This window comes from Vespa crabro, chromosome 1 (genome assembly GCF_910589235.1).
Source record: "Vespa crabro chromosome 1, iyVesCrab1.2, whole genome shotgun sequence".
In the NCBI taxonomy this organism is placed as follows: domain Eukaryota; kingdom Metazoa; phylum Arthropoda; class Insecta; order Hymenoptera; family Vespidae; genus Vespa; species Vespa crabro.
The window spans coordinates 14,501,807-14,525,721 of record NC_060955.1 but is presented as its reverse complement, the minus strand read 5'-3'; the positions used below and the strand labels follow the sequence as shown (position 1 = coordinate 14,525,721).

General features: G+C 31.6%; 5 protein-coding genes across 9 annotated transcripts in view; 3 read left to right on the top strand and 2 right to left on the bottom strand.

Moving 5' to 3' along the window:
• Positions 1-13,408, bottom strand: part of LOC124430019 — a 100,309-nt gene extending 86,901 nt beyond the window's left edge. For 3 of the 5 annotated variants that reach the window (XM_046976397.1, XM_046976482.1, XM_046976907.1), the window contains exon 1: positions 13,133-13,275. The gene's annotated coding sequence lies outside the window, so the exon portion shown is untranslated. The other 2 variants (XM_046976222.1, XM_046976051.1) reach the window with 2 other exon arrangements.
• A 338-nt stretch (positions 13,409-13,746) lies between these two features.
• On the top strand, positions 13,747-15,968 carry LOC124430870 (sodium/hydrogen exchanger 9B1-like). The gene is made up of 3 exons (XM_046978087.1): positions 13,747-14,974; positions 15,071-15,243; positions 15,435-15,968. Exons 1-3 carry the CDS (start codon positions 14,343-14,345, stop codon positions 15,629-15,631), a joined length of 1,002 nt encoding a protein of 333 aa, XP_046834043.1. The 5' UTR covers positions 13,747-14,342; the 3' UTR covers positions 15,632-15,968.
• A 270-nt stretch (positions 15,969-16,238) lies between these two features.
• LOC124430984 (putative SLC9B1-like protein SLC9B1P1) lies at positions 16,239-16,928 on the top strand. The gene is made up of 3 exons (XM_046978745.1): positions 16,239-16,382; positions 16,455-16,556; positions 16,653-16,928. The coding sequence occupies exons 1-3, from the start codon at positions 16,239-16,241 to the stop codon at positions 16,926-16,928; spliced, it is 522 nt and encodes a 173-aa protein (XP_046834701.1).
• Positions 16,921-21,062, bottom strand: LOC124430497 (pre-rRNA-processing protein TSR1 homolog). The gene is made up of 12 exons (XM_046977213.1): positions 20,596-21,062; positions 20,230-20,500; positions 19,889-20,135; positions 19,606-19,803; positions 19,292-19,531; positions 19,051-19,219; positions 18,774-18,965; positions 18,473-18,693; positions 18,124-18,387; positions 17,933-18,043; positions 17,634-17,841; positions 16,921-17,543 (listed from the first exon to the last, which is right to left on the bottom strand). The coding sequence occupies exons 1-12, from the start codon at positions 20,708-20,710 to the stop codon at positions 17,386-17,388; spliced, it is 2,394 nt and encodes a 797-aa protein (XP_046833169.1). The 5' UTR covers positions 20,711-21,062; the 3' UTR covers positions 16,921-17,385.
• Positions 21,063-22,763: 1,701 nt separating this feature from the next.
• LOC124430928 (yrdC domain-containing protein, mitochondrial) lies at positions 22,764-23,779 on the top strand. The gene is made up of 2 exons (XM_046978215.1): positions 22,764-22,926; positions 22,990-23,779. The coding sequence occupies exons 1-2, from the start codon at positions 22,900-22,902 to the stop codon at positions 23,755-23,757; spliced, it is 795 nt and encodes a 264-aa protein (XP_046834171.1). The 5' UTR covers positions 22,764-22,899; the 3' UTR covers positions 23,758-23,779.
• Positions 23,780-23,915: the final 136 nt, after the last annotated feature.

Genomic DNA, 23,915 nt, shown 5'->3' with positions numbered 1-23,915 from the left:
TCCAATTGTTTGCACCTGTCTCTAAAAAAGAAAACCTAGCTAAACGATCGTGAAAATTTTCTTTCGTGTTTTTGTCGAAGAGTAAGTTAAAGTTTGTATCGTGAATAAAAATTGCTTTGCGTTCCTTTTGAGAATACAAATATTCTGGGGAAATAAATCAACAAAAAGAGTTAAAGTAAGTCGAAGGCCACTTGCTACGGCAATAATATATCTATTTATCTAGCTACATATGTGATATAGATGATACAAATACCATCAAGTATACCAATACATATCGAGCGAATAATTATTAAAAATTATTTTATATTTTCTGTTGCTATAATTTAGAGATAGAACATAGCTATATAAAAGATTTTGTTCCGAACGTGTATGTATTTAAATGTAAATACGTAAAGATACCGTAGGAAAGAAAGAGAAGGATGCGATACACTGAAAAGAAAAAGAAGGGTGCGATAGAAGGTTCGTTAGTTTCAGATGACTAATTATTGAAGTCATTGAAAATTGAGTGAAACAATGGGAGATATCGTGCATTTAAAAAAAGAAAAATCAATGTAACAAGAATCATACGGAATTCATATTTCTTTTTAGTTCAAATTCGAAATATATTATAATCGCGATTCGTTTATAAGAAAGTCAAGTTGATTCTATTTCAAAGCTCGATAAAGCTATTAGTTATTTTGAATTTAACTGAATTGGATTCTGCGTTATTAAATTTCATCAGAATTAAAGCCATTGCGATAAAATATAACGACTCATTCGTTAAAGAGTAATTTCTCGAGTAACAAGTGACAAATTGTCCAAAACATGGACAAAAGAAAAAATTCATTCAGCAACAAGATTCTACTTAAACTAAAGTTGTCAGAATCGTTGAGAAAAAACTCTGTATTCATCTAAATCATCCCAACTTGTGTGCGCCCTACATGGGTTACCATGGAAACAGAAAGGAAGCTACGCAAGGCTATACGAACCCTGAAATTCCTTCCAAGGATTGTGGATTTTACTTCAGACTTTTACTCTTCACGGGCAAATGCTTATAGAATCAACGATTTATTTTGGGTAAACGATTCGATGACTGACTGTTCTTTTCGTCGCTATTTACTTAAATACTTAATAAACAAGTACATAGATAACAAGATAGTAATTGCTTACAGCAAAAATTGTATTCCAATTGTATAGAACAAGGATCGCTTTGCAACTTCCTCCAAACTGCCATAAATAAACAATTCGAGTTATAATCGCGTTGTAAAAGTCAAATTCGATGCAAGATTAACTATGAAAAAAATCTGAGAGATAAAAAAGGTACGTATATATTCACGTAGGTGTGTAGATACGTATATATTGTATATGAGTAGACACGTAAAAGAACACAAGAAAAGTAAGAGGGATAAAAAAATCAATGTTTCCATGAAAGAATGTACGAGAGCAAGAAAGAAAAATGCACGAGAGATGTCTACGTTGAACGTGTTTGAAGGCCCTTTCGAAAAGGTCCCGAAGGTCCCTCTGTTTCTTTATTCCACTGTCTCTCCCCTCGTATCTACCCTCTCGCATTGTGAAGCTGAACGAAGATTGAGAGAAAGGGAGAAAGAGGGAGGAGAGCAACCACGGAGCTAACGATTCCTCTATGCATCACGTATTTAAGAACCGGCACCAATCGGCAAAGTCTTTCAACTGTTTTCAAGGATCATTCTGAGTTGCTTCTTTTTCCTTTCTCTTGTTCTTTATCTCTTTTCTCCAATCCTTCTTTCTTAATCATACGTCTTTTACACTTTGCAGGACCAAAACTGTTATTCAATCCTGGCGTGTCTTGCTGGCACTTCTTCATACTCTATCACTATAAAAGAAGAATGTATTGGACTTTTCCAATCGATAGTAGAAAAAGTCGTCTCTATTTCATTCGAGTATCTCGAAAAGAATGATCTATGCTAAGTCCGTTACTACTTCTTACCAATAAAAGAGTAATTTCGTGCGAGTAATAAAGAAAAGAAAAAGAAGAAAAAGAGAGAATACGTACTCAAGTTACAATATGGCACGTCATGCTCCCGAACCTTTTCATAGTTCTCAGTACTCATAGAACTCTTTCGTGTAAGCTTCTAGTTACACCGCTACTTAACTACTCGTCATCGCGATCGACCTCGCGCGAGGCTTCTACCTCTGTCTCTTTTATATTTCCTACCTTCGCTCTTTACCTTCTTTCCCTTTAAGGCTTCATTTAAGATGCGCTTACAACACTTGTTATGGCTAGTTTCACATTTCCCAGTATACGTACATATGAAACAAATACTTGAAGGAAAACGAGCGGCTTCCTTTCTTCTTTGACGATAAGTAGGCATATCAAAAGGGGGAAAGTGGAAAAGAAATACGCTTCCGGGTCGACGATATCATTAAAAACGAGAACCTTACAATTCCCGGCCAAACGCAGCGCGCCAAATTCGTTTTGTGTCTCAAGAATCGTTTCTTACTATCTTTCTCTCCCTCTTTCGCTTTCTCTCTCTCTCTCTCTCTCTCTCTCTCTCTCACTTTCTCTCTCTTTCTTTCTCTTTTTTGTCGCCAATTAATTGATCTCAATTACGAATATTTTTACGAGAATAAAGACGAAAAATAAGAAAAATAATGCAGTAAAGCGAAAAAAATATACCCATTATTTCTCTATTAAATTTAGTGCTTACCTAATATACGCACACAATTAATTATTTAATGAAGTAATTTAGAAAGAGCAGAAATAGAAAAATGGATAAAGAAAAAAAATTGCTAGACGTTTTTATGTATCGGTAGACAAAATTTCAAAAGGACATAGTACCGAATCGCCCAAAGAAATTCGTGCAAATAGTTGGCAAAGAAAACGCTACGATCTCAAAGATTCTCATGATAGCTTAAGATTTGATAAAGAAAGAAACGATATCGGTGAGGTCGCGTAGTAAGAGAGATGAAGGAATGAGCTGAACTCTGAGAACGAGAAAGATGATGAAGGAAAGATAGGAAGGAGAGTCAGGGAGAGAGGAAGCACAAAGAATTTTTCATCGACGATCGTGGATGGAAAAAGGGGGCAAGATGGATTTTCGGTGCGGTGAAGTCGATGCTTTTAAACGGCGCTTCCTGGAAGAAGATCTCGTACAAATCACCTCGCGTGTAGCTTCTTTCCTCTAGAGCGAACCGAAATGCCGAAGGCTCTTTTGGCGAACTTCCAAAGGTTATTCGCGCAGGACTCGCTTGAAGGTTGGTTCCGCGGCTCATTCCGCGACTCGTTCCACGAGGTTTCATCTAATCTGGCATAAAAAACTTCTCTACCACCTCACGGTTCTGCTACATCTGCGAGTGCTTCTTCAAGACTCAAGAAACATTCAAAACTCGACGCCATTCTGTAAAGATGGAAAGGAGAAAGAACGTCTTAAACGTTTCAATCATCTTAACAAATTCACCAAACAAAAAACGCCTTCTCTATGAAAAAAGGAATCCTTCATCGTATATAATGATCATTATACAATGAGAAAAAAATAAGAAATATCTGTTTCTTTCTTACACTATTCTCATAAAAAATTCTCACATTATTCGGATCAGACAGACGCATACATTCACTTTTCAGTCTAGGAACTCCATGAATCGGTAATTAATGCATTTGCTGATGGGTAATTAGCAGCGACACTGTACCGAGTTCTTACTAAAATATGTATTAGACTCTGTGGTAAGTATCGTTATGCTTTTAATCAACCTAACTGAAATGAATAAATCAATCCTATTGATTCGTACATTCTATCAAATGCAAATACAACGACTCGGTCTTATATTTTGTATTTATAATCCAATTCCCAGATATTTTTAATGATAAGAGAGACAATTATTAACAAAACTCATAAATAATATTCTTTGTTTGTTTTCAATTAAGAAAGATAAATTATTTCTAATGTAGAAATTAAATACTCTTAAAAATTTTCTGCTTGTTCTTTAAATCATAATTTACTAACCATTTACCCAAAAATAATGACTTTCTCTGAATACAGTGCATTAATATAGTATTTAAAAATTATGTTCATACTCATACAAAATATTGTTATAAAATTATTGAAAAAACTAGTGTTATTTTTATTGTTTGTATTAATCATTTTTAATGGTGAAGATCTTAAATAAAGAGTAACAATCAGACCAACGTATGCCTCATGCAACAGAAAAAGATACAAAGGAAAATAAAGTACCAGAATCTCTCTCATATGGTTGTTCGCAAGTAATTAATAAAAAAGATTCTCGTGACAAACATGCCAGACATAATTCTAAATAAAATTAATTCAATCCCCAGAACGTCATTAGATATATTTTAATAAATTAGAAAATATAGATGTTTTAAGGGCGGAAGTAACAGAACATGGTAAAAATTTATATAAATTTAAATGTAAACGTAAATCTCCCTTACAGAAGATTCATCTTCTGATAGAAAGTTTTCATATTTTGTAATATAAGAGTCTAAAAAAAGTTCTGAGAAAGAAGATAATGCTAAATGCGTCAAGGTGTAGGGAGTAGTACAGCTATATATTGAAATAAGATGACTGGATTCGATATGTGAGATGTGATAAGTGGTTTTACGAAGAATGTTCAACGTTTTTGGATTTATGTGATACCTATAGGGAAATGTTATACGAACAAAAGAAATAATTAATTTTTCTTCCTGTTATGTTCAAAATTTTTTTTTTCCTTGAGCCATGACATCTTGAATCATATGTCATCTTACCCGAACAGTCCGAATGAGATGATCTTTCGGATGAAAAATTTCTTTTTTTTTCTTACCAAAATCTAGGATTATTTTTAGTTTTGTCTTGATATTATAATTTCTTATGAATTTTCTTTTACAAATATAATTTTTTTTCTTTAGATATTTATTAAATTTACAATGTATTGAAGCTTTAAAAAAAGTGGGTTATTATTCCTCGCATTACTTTATCTAATATGGACTCGATCTAATAGAATATGAAACCATGAACATGCTATCTATGTATTTAAGTATATAAATCAGATTTCGTTTCACATTGAACTCGAAATTTGCGATCCATTTACAGAACGAAACAATGGAAACGAGCGGAAAAATTCAATTCGACAACTACTTCATCATTGCTTTCTATATAAACCGTAAGCATAGTTGAAAAATGGAACACGAATAATAAAGTGACCTCGTAAATTCCTTTCTTTTCCAATCGTAAACTTTTCTATTTTTTGAGGCATACGTTTCTAACTTTATCAGTATGCAATACCTATATGGATATGTGAAACTACTTAGTTATTGTATTTATCTATAACCAATATATTTATAAAAATATTCGATTTTGAATATGATGACGATAATCATGAGAATATTTCATTGACAAAACACAGATGAGAGCGTTGATGTGAAATTCTTGTTCTCTCCGATGCTTCAAATTACACGAATAGAGCCTAAGACAGGGCTGAGAGGAGATAAAAAAAGGCAAAAAAATATATTCGTATAAAGATAAAATAGGGTGAACGAAAAGAGAATGGAAGACGAAAGAAGCGAGAACGAAGCAGCGTGAGTCGCAACGTCGGCCGTTTTATAATTAACGATGGTCCTAGTTAACACGTAAAGTAGTTTAGTGCAATGATGTTTGCTCGTTGTCATTATTTGACAGACGTCTCGCCGCAACCACTCATCGAGTCGACGCATTGCACCGGTTTACATGAACCAACTGGAAATAAATTAACCGCATAATTATTATATCGAAATCGCTAAGTTTCCAATAAAATTGTTCCCATCCGATGGAAATCCTTGCAATAAATGCATTTAATGCTAGTTCGTGAAATAACTTAAGAGAATTTTCTTAACATGGATTAAAAATGGAATAAAATATCCGAATCTTCTATTTGCTTTGCAAAGATGATAGGAATATCGATAATAAATAAGAAAAATTTATGTAAAATCAAATCGGAATTTGATTATACTTTTTGTCGATGATATTACAAAGTACCTATACTTGAACGAAAAAAATAAAAAAATAAATAAAAAAGAAGAAAATAACGTAGCAAATAAAATAGGACGTAATAATAAGATAGGATGATAAATTGACAATATCAGATAATCTATATAAAAAATTAACTATCTTTAGAAATCTTTGACGTAGATACATTGGAAAGAAAGATGATACGCTTTTATTATGACTTTAGAGTATCACGATATAATTCGCGATAATTCTATAATAGACCGTTTTACAAGTATTTCTTATTAAAGATATATAGGATAAGCTTTTTCTCGATGAACGCTGTCTTCTTAAGTCGATTGACATGGACATAATTTCAATATAAATCTTTATCCTATGAAACTTTCATGACTACGTCTTTGACTTACAGTAAGTTCAAAGTCATAAGTTTCAGTTTTTTGATCGTATTTTTCCGAATTAGCGTCAATCAACAACACTGCATCTATTAATAAAAAAATCGAATCCTAGCAACTAAAAATTGAAAACTAGCAACTAAGTCGCTTTTTTATCGGCAGATACAGTTTTCTCGCAATAATATGTGCTAAAAACGACGCAGCGCCGTTACACATTTATTTTACGATATAAATAATAATCAATTATTTATCTTCACGATATTTTAGCTTACCGAAATTCGCAGCACGAAACGTTCAGAATGACATAATCGAAAATGATTTTCGAAAGAGAGATAAATACCTCTGGATCGGGTTCGAGGATCCTCTCCCAATGAAGAAATAAGAAAAGAACAGAATACGCGCAGGGACTAAAGTTGAAATGAAAAGAAATAAATGAATTTATAAGGAAACAGGTAGACATATCATCTAAGAGAATAAAAAGTTAATGCAACATCAAGGCAAGGAAAATTGATTTTACATTAGGAAATCATTTTGTCATATCAAAGGAAGAGGACAAAAGGAAAATATCGGAAATTGCAATCTGATTGGGAAGAGCCTTACGTTATAAGTAATGAAATAAGTTGTTTTTCACATCTAGAAATCGCAAAAAAAAAATAATAGGGTCGTTCATGTAAATAGATAGACAAAAGTTGGATAAAGTTGGTCCTATTTTGAAACTGATAAATAATAGATATAATTTTCTATTTAAAATTTGTTTTTGTCCGAATTGCTTTTTTTTTTCTATTATTAGGATTTTATTAAGTTTTCAACCAACTTTGATATGTGGTGGCTGTGTGTTTAATGCTTTTGTGTGAATGAATAATTTTAGCGCAAAAACAGGGGAACTTGAGTAAGAGCTTGCTACTCCCAATCTTAAGCGAAACCAGATTACGCCGTGTTTATTTTTCTCTCTTTTCCTCAATTCGTCAGGACTGCCTCTTTCGGACGGAACTTGAATCTAAGACACTTGCGAAATGGGATCCTTGGGAATTCAAGGAGAGAAAAGAGAGGAGACCGCGGACATTTTCATGAGCAGTTGTGTTAGGCCAGAATTAGGCCAGATCAGGTTAATGATCACTGATGGTTACTTCGTAGATAAATGAAATTCAAGGCGTAATTCAACTAGTGATCATGAGATAGATATTTCTGAATAAATTTTAGGAAAGAAACAAAGTAGTTCTTTTACGAGAAAAAAAGAGCTAGTTTCTGCTGGATATTTGTTGCAGTTTCAGAATGAAAATTTAGCATTCCTCTGGAATTAGTGTGAAGAACTAATTGATGAAGGCGAAAGAAAATTTCCGGAAGATAGGATTCCAAGATGTCAGGACGTCCTCATAAAGGATGACGTTTTTTTTGGTACTGCTATCTTCTCCGGGATTTTTGAACCACAATTTTCCTTGGAGGAAATCGGAATGAATACTAGGTCAGTAGTCCGTTAGGGAATGGTCCATGGCACGTCAATCTCCCGATCTATTCGAAAATACCTCAGTAACGATGAATTTAAAATAGGATATAAAGAAGAGTTTTATGCTGTTCAAAGAAAAAAGCCAGCCTTTTATGAATAAGGGAATAGTGTTATTGAGTAGTAGCACTATTCAATATAGAAAAACAGAAGAAACAAAGTGACCTACATCTAGAGATAGAAGAAAGTCGTTTCTATGTACAAGAAAAAGAAAGGAATCTTTATCGAGCCACGGACAAGCTCGAATGTACGAACTATCATCTGTAATAAATCGTTATTTTTATAGTATTCCCGAGTTTCTATTATGCGTACGAAAATCCGCAATATATATAAAGAGTAATAAATTAACCGGCTATTAACGATGTACATAAAGAATAATAAATATAATTAATACATATAATAAACTATAGAAATTTGCAACAAAAAAACATAATTTTATCAAATATTTTGTAAAAAATAATAATTAGTGAATACTTATATATTAAATATATTCGCTAATTATTATTTTTAACAAAATGATTGACAAAATTTGTCATTAGTTACAAATTTATATACTTTATATTATACATTTGTCATCAAACAAAATTGTACCAGTGCTGTATCCTATCTAGTATAAATCACCACGAAACATACATCAACCATCAGTAAAGGAAATAAATATGAGAAATTAGATAACGGAAGTTTATTCTTGTAACGCCTTATTAATCATCAAGAAAGGAAGAACTTCTAAAAAATTTCGGATTCCAGTATAGAAAATATTAAAAAAACATTATGCACTTCTAATCGCTTATCAACGTAAAATATATATACATTCTGATACATTCCAGTAAGGATTTTCCAAGTACTAATACATTCCAAGGATTTTGAACAATTAAAAAATATTTTCTTTTATTCTGGAAATATATAATAGACACTCCATCATAAACATTGAAAATTTATTTTTTTCAGTTCTAGATATTGTTTCTATTATTCTATATCTAGAAACCTATTAGTATACGTTTTAAGTATCTTTAATATTCGGTTTCGCCCTATAATATATATATATATTATATAAACGAATATAATCAACTATTTATTCTTTTTGCAATTATATTTAAATTCTATTTAAAAAACTAATCGTTATATATATGTATAATATATATAATATATAATCTATATGTATAATAATATATATATGTACAAAACCACGCTATATAAAAGCAAATATAAAATGCATTCCAAATTAATAAACAATTAGTTTTTTAAATAGAATTTAAATATAATTGCAAAAAGAATAAATAATTGATTATATTCGTTTACATCGATACAATAAAAAAAAAATAACTAAGGAAATCATTAATCCTCAACCACGATCCCTTAATTACGATACTTGCATCTAAATCTAGATGCTTGTCGTTCTAATAAACATTACTTATAAAGTTTTTACGTTTTTGATATATAAAATATAAAGGGAACTACAGATTTTTCTAAAATTTAACAATATCTCAGAAACTTTTATCCATTGGTATAAACGACTGAACACGTATTTCTTATTTTTGCCAAAAAGCTCATTAAAATGCTCCATGTGAGCATCGCGAAACGCATTTCCTTGTATGCATTTGAAATGGGTCAAAAAATCTGATCAATTTACAAATAAGCAATAATGAAATTTCAAGGAACGCTTATATGGAACTAACGATAATAATGAATCCAGGCCTAATTCTTAACCAATTTTGATGGAAAAGATCTTATTTTAAAAATGAAAATTTAATGAAGGGATAACTTTTACGAATTGTTAAAAAAGCTTTATTTTTGACATGAACTAAACTCGGAAAAACACCATTTTTTACATAATTTTTTCCAAAGACAATAGAACTACAGATTCAAAAATTCGGAAAAGCCGAATTAAACTCGCTTAAAATTTCATCTTTAAAATGAGATCTTGTTGATTTAAATAGGTTTCGCCTGTACTTATTGCTGACGTAAACCATTATAAAATTAAGGGTGATAAATAACTTTAAGGATAATTAGTAAAAATAAATAAATAAATAAATATATATATATATATATATGGATATGTATATGTATATATAACAATAATCGAAAGAAATAATAAAAGAATATTATCGTATTAATAGTTACAAAAGATCACAAATTATTTACTCTTTCTTTTGTCTCTTTTTCAATCTTTTTAATGTTTTCAAAATGTAAAAAGAATTATAACACAAAGAAAAAAAATTGAGAAATTCTTTTCGAAAAGAAAGCCAATTAAGTCGTACGGGCTACAATGCGTTCGTTTTTACGATAAATTATTTAATCTAATATTTTGAAAATTTTAGAGAAATGAAAGAAAAGAAAAAGAAAGAAAAAGAGAAAGATAAAGAGGAAGATTTCTCGTATGTCGAGCTATAAGACGTCCTGTTGGCATCAACGATTATCTGTTCTTACTATTAGCATTCTATATTGAGTGTCTGTCATTAAGAATCCAATTTTTCTGTTTTAGATTACGATACGATGGTGGAAGATGTTTTATTGACTATATGATAAGTCGATTAAAACAAATAGAAATGAATCCGATGGTTTCTCTCGATAGCAAATGATGTGAACTATTTTCAACAATTTCCATCGACTTCGCTTCCGATTTTACGAATACGAAGTATCTTTGGTTAGATAAGCTGAGCAGAAACAATGAGCTTTCTGACTAAAAGAATATCTACAAATAAAAAACAAAAGAACAAAGAAGATAAAAACGTCTACTCGAAATATGATGTATGTATATCACTTTATTGGTATGATATTCGTGAGAACCTCAAATTATCATCAATAGAATTAGTAAAATGATGACATGAATCACAATGACTACGATATAAATCTCTACAATATTTTCTTTGTCACATCAATGTGTTAAATGTCAAACATTGCGGCTATCGAATACAATATTATTGCAAATCTGGACGCGACCATAGAATCGGTGCGTCCGGCAAACGATCAGCAAGTAACGCATGGTATTTTGTCGTTCGTCAAACGTACGTTGCAACGGACATATATTTTGAATGTAGCAATGCACACGAGCATGCGATGCCACCACATCGCCACAAAGGATACTCCATCGACGCAGGTGTCTGCATTATCCTGCAGGAACGCATAGCAACGTAGATTTTGGTGTCACCACACCGTTGCAGTAGTACAAAGAAACGTATCGTAAAGTACACTTGTGCAACACTCATCACAAAATATCATAGCCGACGAAATTAATACTAAACTTCTAATTAGAGAAATAAAAAAATTTCACGTAATTTGAATGTTACAAGCGAATATTATCGTAATAAAAATAAAAAGAGAGCACCCTGAATGGCTATTCGTCAAAAATGTTTGAATAATTTCGATGAAAAAGGTCTAAATATCTGGAAAATTCATGTTTTATATTTATTTCTTTATATTGCCGCAACGTTACAGTAACATCAAAATTCTACGTTGTCGTACGTTCCGGCAGGGCAACGCAAACAATTACGATGCAATGTCGCTTGCAATAACGTATGATGTCTAATTTTCATATATATTGCTACATTCAAAATATTTGCTCGTCTGCATCAGTTCTTAAAACATTTCATTTCACAAACGGCACGTAAACTTTTTACTCAATATATCGAATTGATCGGAATCTATTGAATAATATTTGCACCGTTGGCATATCATTCTTAAAGGAAGATTTCATTTTTACATTGAGATATCTCCACAAAGTTCCGTAGATTTGATAAAGTTCGCTTCATAAATAATAAGAATATCGAGAAGCACTGAATTAGAGCGCAGCTTTATTCTGCACTTTTACAAAAGTATATTTTCTTTGATTTAATCTATTTATGTATTTCCTTTCTCTTTCTGTTTCTCACTGATGAAATAATATAGAAATCGTATAATCATTTCAAATATATACTTCCAATGAGAGTTAAAAACATTTGTTCTCGGAAGAAAAAAGAAGGACGAAAATCATTATCAGATTTTCGTTGCAATCAAGTGAAAGATACTCGTAGGTACAATGGAAGAGCAAGAAGTTCTCGAGGTATTGCGCGCCCCACGCGGGGATGCGTTCCGATGGCTATACAGGTGAATGTGCCATTGCTTCGAGAGGGATCAATGAACAAGTTCAATAACCTTAAATCCACTTGACGACCAACCATCTATCGTAAAGCCAGAGTGCTTCGTTTCAACAACCAAAATAGATATTCATTTTCGAATAGTGCTATTTTCCTAGCGAGATATAAATTCAATAGCCACCGTCTCTATCGCGCGCTGGTAAAGTTCAAAGACCTTGTATGTTATCTTGATAATAAAGAAAATGAAGTTCGATCTTATCTTCAATACTTTCTCGATCATCTTTTTCATGGGATATTCTTTTTAATCAACTATTACTTGCATTTTTTTATTTCTCTTCTTCTCTTTTTTGAATTTCCTTTAACTTCCTCGATCTCTTGCCAAATTTTTACGCGTTTTAAACCACATAATTTTTATATACAATATATATTTATTTATATAATAGTATAGATAGATAAATACATCTAATAGAAATTCTTTGAAAAATAGATAATCACTAGATTAACACAGGATGAGACATTTCAATAAAAATACCCAATCGTTTTTCTTATTTATAAGTATGTAAACATTTTTAAAAAAAGTTGCAAATTTGTACTCAACCATTTTTCCCTGATAGCTTCTTTAATTCTCTGCAAACGAGTTAAATATTATCATAAAAAAGATTTCTATCGTATATATCTATTAAAATATAACACACTGTAAATGTGGACAGAGAATACGCGATGGTAAATAGTATTTTCAAGATAAAATTTCCTTAAACATCACAAAATATACGCACGTGATCGTGTTGATACGTAACTGTAAGGATTTCCTTTCAACTTATTATGATGTCTAATATTTGTGTCAACGAAACAAAAGAAAAGAAATTTGTTATAATTATTAATTAACTTGGGAGGAATTTGTAACTATCAACCGAATATCAAAAAATATAAAAACAATGATAAATAAGTAAATAAATAGGAAATAAATAAATACATTCAGCCTCGTAAGTACAAGAAACATATATAAAGATAAAATACTAACAAAACTACTGTGCTTTTCCTAGTTCTCTTAGGAATTCTTTTAAGGATCAATAATCGAAACTATAAAAACCATATGGGTTAAAGTCGAACATCCTATCGAAAAAGACGTAAATATAGCTAGGTACGATAGAAAAAACGAAAAAGATTAGATGAAAAAAGCATGAAAAAATTATTCTGCGAAAAAGAGACATACAGAAGAAGAACCGTACTGACCTCGTCCACAAGACGAAACATGAGCAGAACATATCCAAGGATATCGAACGCGGCCGAAAAAGAGAAAGACGAGGAGGGTGAGAGGTAAAGATTGTTTTAACACCAGTTGTATTGTTGGAAACAAAAAAGAAAAAAGGAAAGAAAATTACAAAATCTACTCGTCCACAGAACGCAGTGTATATTCTTGAAGCAATACACTCAAAATAAAAATTTCAACACGATCGTGACGAGCACTGCTCGCAAACTGAATATTTTCTCGCGCAAAACGCACCGAAGGAGGAAGAGGTTGGCTAGAATAAGCGGTCTGCAAGAGGGCGCAGAAGTCTCTTAGAATCTTCGGGGTGAGTACTGATGGCGACCTACAAACGTCTTGGAAAAAAAGTTGACGCCAGCTGGATTATCAATGGATTGTCGCCTACCTTTCACTATTTTCTTTAATAAAATAATTTTTCAAAAAATGACGAGACAAATAAACGCCATGCACATGCATATTAAATACGAATAAAAACGTCAATGAAATTACTTCCCATATCGATATAATTATCAAAGGAAAAAAATGATCGTACATAAAGTTATAATATCGATTTTATCAATAAATATCGATACCGTCAATACGTAAATAAACTATTATACTAATATGTACTAAGATATTAATTTTATCACATAATAATTTATCGATATTTGATATTTTTATCAATAATTATCGGCATATTAACATCTTTTTAGCTCTATTCGCGTTTCCTTCAATGAAATGATATTAAAAATTTAAGCTAACATTTTTAGAATCTATTGAAGAATCACATTTCTTGTATCTACCGAAGAGCTTCTCAAAATTGTTAGATATAGATGAAACATCGTGTAAGCTAACATCAAGTGGTTCGATATTCACGATTTTAACATTTACGACGCGTATCTTCTCATTGAAATCATTTTTCAAATTTTGTGATAGCCTCGTTTCCCTCCTAAAAGTGACTAACTTTAAGCAGTAGAATACTACATAAATCGGTTGATTAAACTGGAATTAAATTCTTTTGGCATAAGCCAACCTTCGCGTTCGATGAAAATATATAGCCATCGTACATTAAATATTTTTCAAATATTTATTAAAAATGTCTTTTTCTTTTGTAAAATTTTAAATATTAATAGACAAATAAATAATCAGTGTTGGTTCTATCGAAATATCAGAAAAGGATATAACTAGTTTGTAAAGATGAATATAGAGGAAGTATACAACAAAAACGTACATTTAGTAGGAAACGAGGAGGATGAGGAAGAAGACGATAATAGCTGCTGCTCCCGAGCGACTTTTTGCCACCCGATATTGCGCAAGATCATTGTGACCGATTCGATCTTGAGATGTTTTGACATGGAAATAACGTGGATGAACCTATTCTGGCTGACGAGCGTTACAGCGATGATCTTGATGGCTTGGATGACTCTCTTCTTTCTCCTCGGCGAAACAATGTTACCCAAAGGCAGCTACTTTGGTCTTTTCGTTATCGTCGTGTTCTCTTATCTCCTTGGATGGACGCTCGCCTATGTTCCATACATGAACCTTCCACCTGTCTTCGGCATGCTCCTGGCTGGTATAATCGTGAGAAATATAAATTTCTACGACATTAGACGGGAACTTGGCATCAAGACACTAGCGAAAATACGAACGTTCTGTTTGACTTTCATCATGATACGTGCCGGTCTTCAAATGACTACCACGCCGATCCGTCAACATCCCCTCTTCGTCACGATTCTTGCCATTCTACCTTGTACTATGGAAATGTTAATCCTTGCTATTTGCGCAAAGTATATCCTTAATTATCCTTGGAACTGGGCCTTTATGACCGGGTAAATAGCGCGACAACCTATTTTGTTTCTTTTCTCTTTCCTTTTTGTTCATAAGGAATACAATAACGGTAATCAAACCGATAATTTCGATTTTAGTACAATCGTTGCCTGTATGTCTCCTGTTGTTACCGTCAATTGTATGCTGGCACTGGCCGAACATGGTTACGGTGAAGATAAAGGATTGGCTTCTTTACTTAATGCGGCTACTTCCATCGACGACGTACACATCCTCTCGCTTTTCTCCATTTTCTACACCACCGTCTTTGACGGTAAACAAATACTTTATAATATACCTAATATACAAAGAAAATATATATATATATATATATATATATATATATATATATATACATTTTAGTATATTATGCAAAACGTACTCGTCTATAATATTTTAATGTTTTAATTATTTTATTCTTTCGCAAAATAAATCGGAATAAGACAAAAGTAGTTTCCATTACAGAAGATCATCCAACTAAGTGGTGGTCGTATATACCTAGTGGCCTTCGAGATCTTATCCTAGGCGTTTCGGTCGGACTTCTTCTTGGTACTTTTTTGGCCTTTTTCCCCCATCGTAATCATGTAAGTACTTACGCTCGGACGACACAAGAAATGTGTTTGTGTTTGATAAACCGAACAGTATTCGTAAAACATACATAGCACGTCCTTTTTTCTACATAGATAGATATTAATTTACGAGATATCAGAAAAAAGGAGATATTTCGATATATATATATAATTTTTTTAACTTTCAAAATATTTTGTTGCGAACCATGTTTTTACAAATTATTGTGTTTAGATCGGCAATTCAGAAAATATTGTCGAATTTTTTGATAATTTGGCGTAATTTCAACAAAAAAGCATATTGATTAAAATGGAACATATTGTACATAAAAATTTAGAAATACGCAACTTGGTACCGATTGTCAAGTTTGGTACTGGCTGCGTTAATGTGTACCTTATCGACATTAAAACTCCCCATCACCGGTGGACCATATATTGCGATCATAATAATGTCCTTCGTAGCTATTACGGGATGGCGAATATTGACAGTATCCTACGACGTAAGTACCCTTTATCATACTACTTCATAGTCGATCATGCTACTTAGAAAGTGTGTCGTCTTGTATATTAACCACTTTATCGAAATATTTGGAATATAAAAAGATAATAAGAAAAAGGCAAAAGTAAATAAAAAAGAGAAAGAGAGAAAGAAAGAAAGAGAGAAAGAGAGAAACAAAAAAAAATTATTATTACGCGACAGACAATGCCGCTTCGAAGAGCAATGTACTTTCTCTGGCATTTTATGCAGCCCGTTTTGGTTGGCGTCATCGGAGCCGATATCGATTTCAAAAACTGGTCCTTATCGAGATTCGGTCTTTACTGTACTTGCATACTCATTGGTCTAACGGTAAGCTTTTCTTTATAAATGTAAATAAAGCGAAATCTTTCTTTCATCTTCGAAAATCTATTTCTTATATAGACACGTTGCATTGTTGCCATTTTATCAACGATCAAGACACACTTCTCCTGGAAGGAACGAACATTCATCGCTCTCGCTTGGATACCCAAGGGTACTCTTCAGGTTGATATTTATTTTTTTCATTCCTGCTGGACTTATGTATATAATTGCTATTATACTTTGAAAAATCGATAGGAAAAATATAATTACATATCGTAGGCTGCATTGGCACCCATGACCTATGAACGCACGACTAAAGAAAATCCAGAACAAATCGAATTGGCGCTCGACGTCGTCAGAATATCGATAGTTGCTATCGTCTTTTTAGCGCCCCTTGGTGCGATTGTCATGATGATATCTGGCCCTATTCTTTTGAACAAACTTAGCATGGAAGAACATGAGAGGGAACGCCGATTGAGTTACTTTCGTATTCAAAGCTTACAACCTATTAGGACTCGTAGAAGAAAAACCAGCATACCCACTGAACTGTCGTGATTTCAAACGTTCTATTATTTTCTCATTTACACAAGATAAAAATCATGATGATACTTTCTTTAATATCATGCAAAATCGCAGCACTCTGGGAATAAGCATAGCGAAAAGTTATCTTCTTCAATTCGTAAAAGTTCCGATTTTACGAATTATTAGTCGACTCTTGTTCACATTTGAGTAAAATATCTGAATTTTTATCCGAACGGATACTATATAATAAATATTACTATTGGGTTGGCAACTAAGTGATTGCGGATTTTGATTTCCTTCTTATTTGAAATCCACAATCACTTAGTTGATTTCAAAGAAAACCAAAATCCGCAATCATTTAGTTGCCAACCCAATATATATCATTATTTATATATAAGTAACTAAAATGAAAATAAATTGGATAATTTTTAGGTTCTCTTACTGAATCAACTTGAATTATATAATAATTATCTAGATGAAATTTTCATTATTAATCTATGTTCATATTGTCGTCTTTTTCAGACATTTGAGTTAAGAATAATGGTTCATAAGTCCAGTTCGGAAATACCCGCTTATATAAATACATCAATACAGTGTCTTGAGATTTCAACTGTCCATTAAATACACATTTCATATGACCGTGTGTACCTATAAATATAACCATTGAAGAATATTTTTAATTAATTTTTGTATCTTCCTTAAATATTATAGTTATAATAATTGGGATTTTTAGTATACCTAAAGGTTCTTTAATGTGACCTCTGCGTCCATATTTTGTCCTAAGTTGCACAGGTTTAAACCAGTTGATATCTTCGCGATGGAAAAACATAAACCTAACTATAGCAGAATGTTTATGTACTTTAAAGGGATGCCCGCTTAGAATTACCCTTTTTACAATAATTCTGTCCGGGTTAGCGGATAAAACGCTTCCAGTAGCAACTAGATCCTTAAAAAAAAAAGGTCAATATTTTCATTGAGTGCCAATTATATTATACATATATTAAATTTAATTATTTAAAAAAAAGATTTTTACTCACTAAACTACCATTTTTTTGCTCGATATAGCATAAAACCGGGCATGGTGGGAAGATAATTGGTGCATACATGCTCGCAACTATAGTCGTTTCTGGATGAAAAAATCTCTCATACTAGAATATGAATTAATTAATCGTTCAAAATCTAGTAAATATCACGATCATTCATCTTAAATGTTTATCTAATAACATACTTTATGTTTAGATCCGTTTGTATGTTGACTAAATATTGGGCAGGCCGAAAATCTTCGAAATCCACATTGGAAAACTAATCTTTCTTTAGACTTTATAGCTTGCTGATAACTATTAGCATGATTTAATACAATATTTAGGAGAGACATTTTCTGTTCGTTTGGGAGTAGTCCAAAAACGATTAATGGCCGATTGTCTAATGTACAGAATGCAGTAAAAAGATCTCTTTTAACGTTAGCAACATGAAGCGTAACGTACCAACCAGGCTGTGAACGTTATCATATATATTTTTATTCGATGTAATACACAAAAATAATTATAAAAAAGAAATTCTGTAAATTGCTTACTTACCAAAGCACTTAAATCCTGATTTTCTTTGAATATTCGTTTACGTGTTCGATCAAAATTTTCAAATTGAAATATGCGTCCATAGTCCAGCGGTAAATTTTCCTTGGGATCCCAAGGACTTGTTCGAAATGATTCAAGTCCACGATACTTTTGGAATCTAATTTTAGCCAACATATGTTGAGGTGTATCCACTTCGTCGGGAAACTGAACGTCCAATTTTGCTTCTGTACATGTCAAAATATTATAAGATGATTATATTATATAATTGGCTTTTTAGTTTTCTTTACACGCATCTCAAACTTACGCTTTATTTTCTCCATAGCTTCCTTTTCTTCCATCATGTCAATATTCTGATCGTATATACGTTCATCAGGTGCCGCCTCTGATATTGTAATTGTTTCATACTCTTCGTCGGATGCCATGTCAGCTTCGCTATTTGCTTGAGACTTTATACCATCCACAGACATATTATCATCAGATTCATTTTCTGAATATTCTATAGGGATATATTTGTTTATAAATAAATTAAATATAGAAAGATAAGCAATATTTGTTTATGTAAAATTATATAACGTACATACCAGCATCCTCATCAAGAATCCAAGCTGCTTGATATTCAGACATGCCTTTTGGTACTACTTTTACAACCTTTTTCTTTTGAGCAGCTACTGCCTGTGCCAATTCTTCTTCAGTGGGCCAAATTTGTTCTGCATCCATTAGATCTGGTATGTTTTCACTTTCAAGTGATTCCTAAAAGCAATCAAAATTCTCTAAATCTTAATAAAATTCGAACAAACATGCGTGTATCAGACAGAAACTCACCTGTTTGTTACAATCTGCATGCTCGAGTACTCTGACTGAAATATCACTCTTCATATCAATTTCTACAGATCCAGATTGCTTCTTCGATTTATTCTTATCTACCGGATATGGGTCATCAACGGCATCGATTTGTAACATTTGAAAATCTCCTAAACCAGAGATATGTATTAAATCATTTGCAGATAATGATAAACCCTGCAAATATCCTGTGACCATAAGAGTTCCATGATCAACCGAATCCTGGCAAAAAATAACGATTCTTTTTCAAACATTATTACTTCATTATATGAATTAATCATTTTATATATGTATACCTCATTAGATTTAAACTTTAAATCTTCCGCTAACAAATACGGCCTTTTTGCTTTATATGATACAGTTCTTTGTTTTTGTGTACCTGCCCGACGTAAGATATTCAATGAATCAATGGGTTTATCAAAATGGAAAACTTTTTCTTCAGGAAGCCACTTTGAAAGAGTCTGTATTACATGTTGTTTATAGTCTTGACATTTCTATCATACAAAAATATATTAATTTAATAATAGTGATCCTGTTACAAAAATAGTATAACAATGGGTTATTCATATAAAACCTAACCTTGAAAGGTAGTTTGTCTACATTCGTAACAGCAACAATAGTAGTAGGCAAACCTTGTCCCAAACAAGAGACTATTATTTCATTACCCCATGCATCTAGAATTTCTTCTCTAATAGTCCCATCTGCCATATTGGTAGCAGAAACAACAAAAAGCACAGTATTTGCGACTTTAGCTGCATCCAACGTTGCAATAATGTTACCAATAGGAGGAACAATAATTGAAAAACGTTGTTTAAATCTAGGTATACTATAAAATGAAAATAATTTTTATGTTAACATTTTGTTCAAGATTGTTATCTAATTGGTGTGTGTATGTGTACACTAGATGTACTACAAAGTACCTTATATGAGTAATTCCATATGGACTCGTATAAACATTTATAGTGTCATCTGCATTTTTGAATTTTGAAACAATCTGCTCTAATACCAAATCTTCTTGTAGTGATATTATGCATATGAGAATAGGGGCCGAATGGGTGCCACCAAGATTTCGTTTTTGCGCTAAAACTTTTTCTCTCTTCTTCTTTCTGAGTTGCGAAGACTGGTGTCTTCGCGCATCTCTGTTTAAATTTTTATGAATTTGCTTCGATATAACTTTTATATTAGTTTTCCCTGCATATAAATGAAGTATTTAAAGTTGTCAAAAAGTATTCTTTTCATATACTATGCACAATATAAAAAATCGGAGAATAAGATTGTTAACCTACCTTTAATCTCATTACCAATAGTACCTTTACTTCGATGCCTCCCTGTTTTATGTGCTTTATTAATTTGTTTGCAAACTCCTGGTCGATGAGTCTCCTGCTTTGTCGTTATACCCATTTTTCTTAATATTGTATACAATTTATTTTTAACTCTCCAATAATCGAATCACAACACACTATGTTCATATGATACATGTGCATTCGAGGCATAAAGGTAGCCACACGCACTTTCCGTAATAATATAGTACAGTAAACAACAAACACATAATATGCGTAACACAGTGTTGCCACAGGAACGTTAAGACCACACAAAATTCTTTACGGATATAAGACGTATTCTTAAAATATAAAACGTATAGTTCATGGCACAATTAACCTAAAACGTAAAGTTTAACCAATAGTAAACATCCATTTATAAAGATATAACACAGAAGTATTAATGTAGTTTGCCATTACACCAAACAATAAATAAGCATCTCTTTTATAAATGTAATGTTAAATCAATAATATTGAAAGAATTAAGTATTTATAGTATAATCCTGGACAACCAATCACAAGTTATCATAGTATACGCGCTTTATTTTGAAATTTAACACTAAAATTATTGAGATTATGTGTTCATGGTATTTACTTAGAGAAACGAGTAATCGTAATATTGTAATATGTTTGATAACTTTGAAAATGAATATAATTAAGAAAATAAATATAAATACAACACTAAAGCTAAACATTTTACAGTATTAAAAAGTGATATGTTTTACGGCATGAAATATCTCTTTTTGTTAAATGTAAAGTAATGTAAATAATAGGAAAGCACACTTGTTTTCTTTTTCGATTATAGCCACAAAAAAGTGACATGTGTAACTAAAAATGCAATTACGATATAGTGTAATTAAAAACATTAATATTAATATCAGAAATTTGAACGTTATTCTTTTCAAATCCGAAATTAAAACCTTCTCAAAATCAATGTATTTCTGCCACTTGATATGTTGTAAATAGAACTCATATTTATAGTAAACTTTTTACATCAGAAATTTCACTTTTTTTGTATTCAGCATTAGCAGATCCAGAGAAGAAAAAAATTATATAATAGTGAAGGAAAAATAGTAAGATTAGTAGTAAGAAAAGTTGTTAAGATTAGTTTATTAGGTAGAGATGCGATGCCATATCATAAGCATAGTTTACGTCACGTGACTAGCAAGTGATGAGTATTGGAGTATCATTTGGGAAAATGTGACGTCATGTATTCCATGTATAAGAGCCTGACAACTTTGCTTGTTTCTCATTTAACATGTGAGTACTCAATTTATAAAGATATAACACAGAAGTATTAATGTAATTTGCCAACAATTTAACATGTGAGTACTCAGCATATTTTAAACATTATTCAAGTCACGGTTGCCACATGCTTTTGTAATTGTTTAATAAGTATTTTTTAATCATCTTTAATAAATATACCATAATTTTATATAAATCATAAAGTTTCTAATAAAAGAAAAGAAACTAAAAAACGGGTTTAAACTGCAATTTAAAGTCATAATAACATACATAATGTTTACGTATGTTAAGATAGTATTTAATTTCATTTTCTGATGAAACTTTAGAGATACTTCGTATAGCTAACAGCAAAACTTTTAACTTTATATCATTCTTAACCTATATTTCCAAGACATCAGTAACCATTTAAAAATTGTATTTATAGTATGAAAATGTATGTATGTATTTTCTTAATTTATTTTAACTATTACTGTATCTATTCTATAATATGTATAAACTTTTAAAAAGTTTTATTATTTGCTACAATGCTGATCGATTTAATCATTGATTAATGTTAACCAAGCTTGGTCAAAATGGCCCTAAATGTATAATATTTAAATAATTAATTTTATTTATTATTTTGTTTTCATATTTCATTTATATTTAAAGTATAGTGAATATCATAAAATAAAAAATCTCAAAATATATTTGTTTATATTTCAGATATACATTAAATGATTAAAACGTTATGCTTCTTTTTTGTCCAACATGTGGTAATGTTCTCCATGTTGAAGAGTATACAGGATTGAGATTTGCTTGTAACACCTGTCCTTATATTTTTAACATAGCACGCAAAGTTAGTAGTCGTACTTATCCAAAATTAAAAGAAGTAGATGATGTGTTAGGTGGAAGCGCAGCATGGGAAAATGTTGATTCTACAGAAGAACGTTGCCCAAAGTGTACAAATCCACGTGCATATTTCATGCAAATACAGACAAGATCAGCTGATGAGCCTATGACAACTTTCTATAAATGTTGTAATCCACAATGTGGTCACAATTGGCGCGATTAAAGGTATTTCAGAATCATTTCTTTTATTTATATCACAATATTTATTGATTTTTTTTGTTCTGACAGTTATATCTGAAAATTAATCAGCAAAGAACAATCATGAATCCAAGCACAATTGGTCCCATGAAAGTACTCTTAAATGCAGCGGCGGAGCAAATAAACTTGCTGGGTCCAGAAGAAAAGCATTGGTTTATTGGAGGTGATAGAAGCATTGCAATAGCCGTAGAATTATTAAATAAAGGAGAAATCATTGCTATACCAACAGACACAATTTATGGATTTGCTGGTAGCATAAAAAATGACAAAGCTATAAAAAGATTATATGAAATTAAAAAAAGAGATCAACACAAACCATTAGCTATTTGCATTGATAATGTAAATAACATTCACCAATGGGGAATTATAGATGAATTACCGCCTCTTCTAAAAGAGACTTTATTGCCAGGACCATTTACTATTGTATTGAAACGAACAAAAGCATTGAATCCATCTTTAAATCCTGGAGTTGATAATGTTGGCATCAGAGTACCTGATTATAAATTTATCAGATCCGTTGCTAAATTAGCAGGACCATTAGCACTTACGAGCGCTAATGAAAGCAATAAACTAAGCAGTGTGCATCCTAATGAATTTTCCGAATTATGGCCAGAATTAGCAGGAATTTTTTACCAGCAAGCAGAAAATAAAAAACACGTTAGTGAGTTACAAAGATTAGGTTCTACAGTAATAGATTTATCACAAGCTGGTCAGTACAAAATATTGCGTAAAGGTATCAAACTGAAATACTGCACTGAAGTATTACGTCGTTATGGATTAAAACCATGTAACAATTAATAATAAACTAATACAAATTTAAGAAAATGTATATTCAATTTTCATTGAAAAGCGTAGCTTGTAATTTTGATTTTGTAGTTTAAATTATATCTTTCAATTTGTTTAATGAATACGAGTTATACGTTACTGAGTAACGGCATTTATAGACTTTAAGGAAT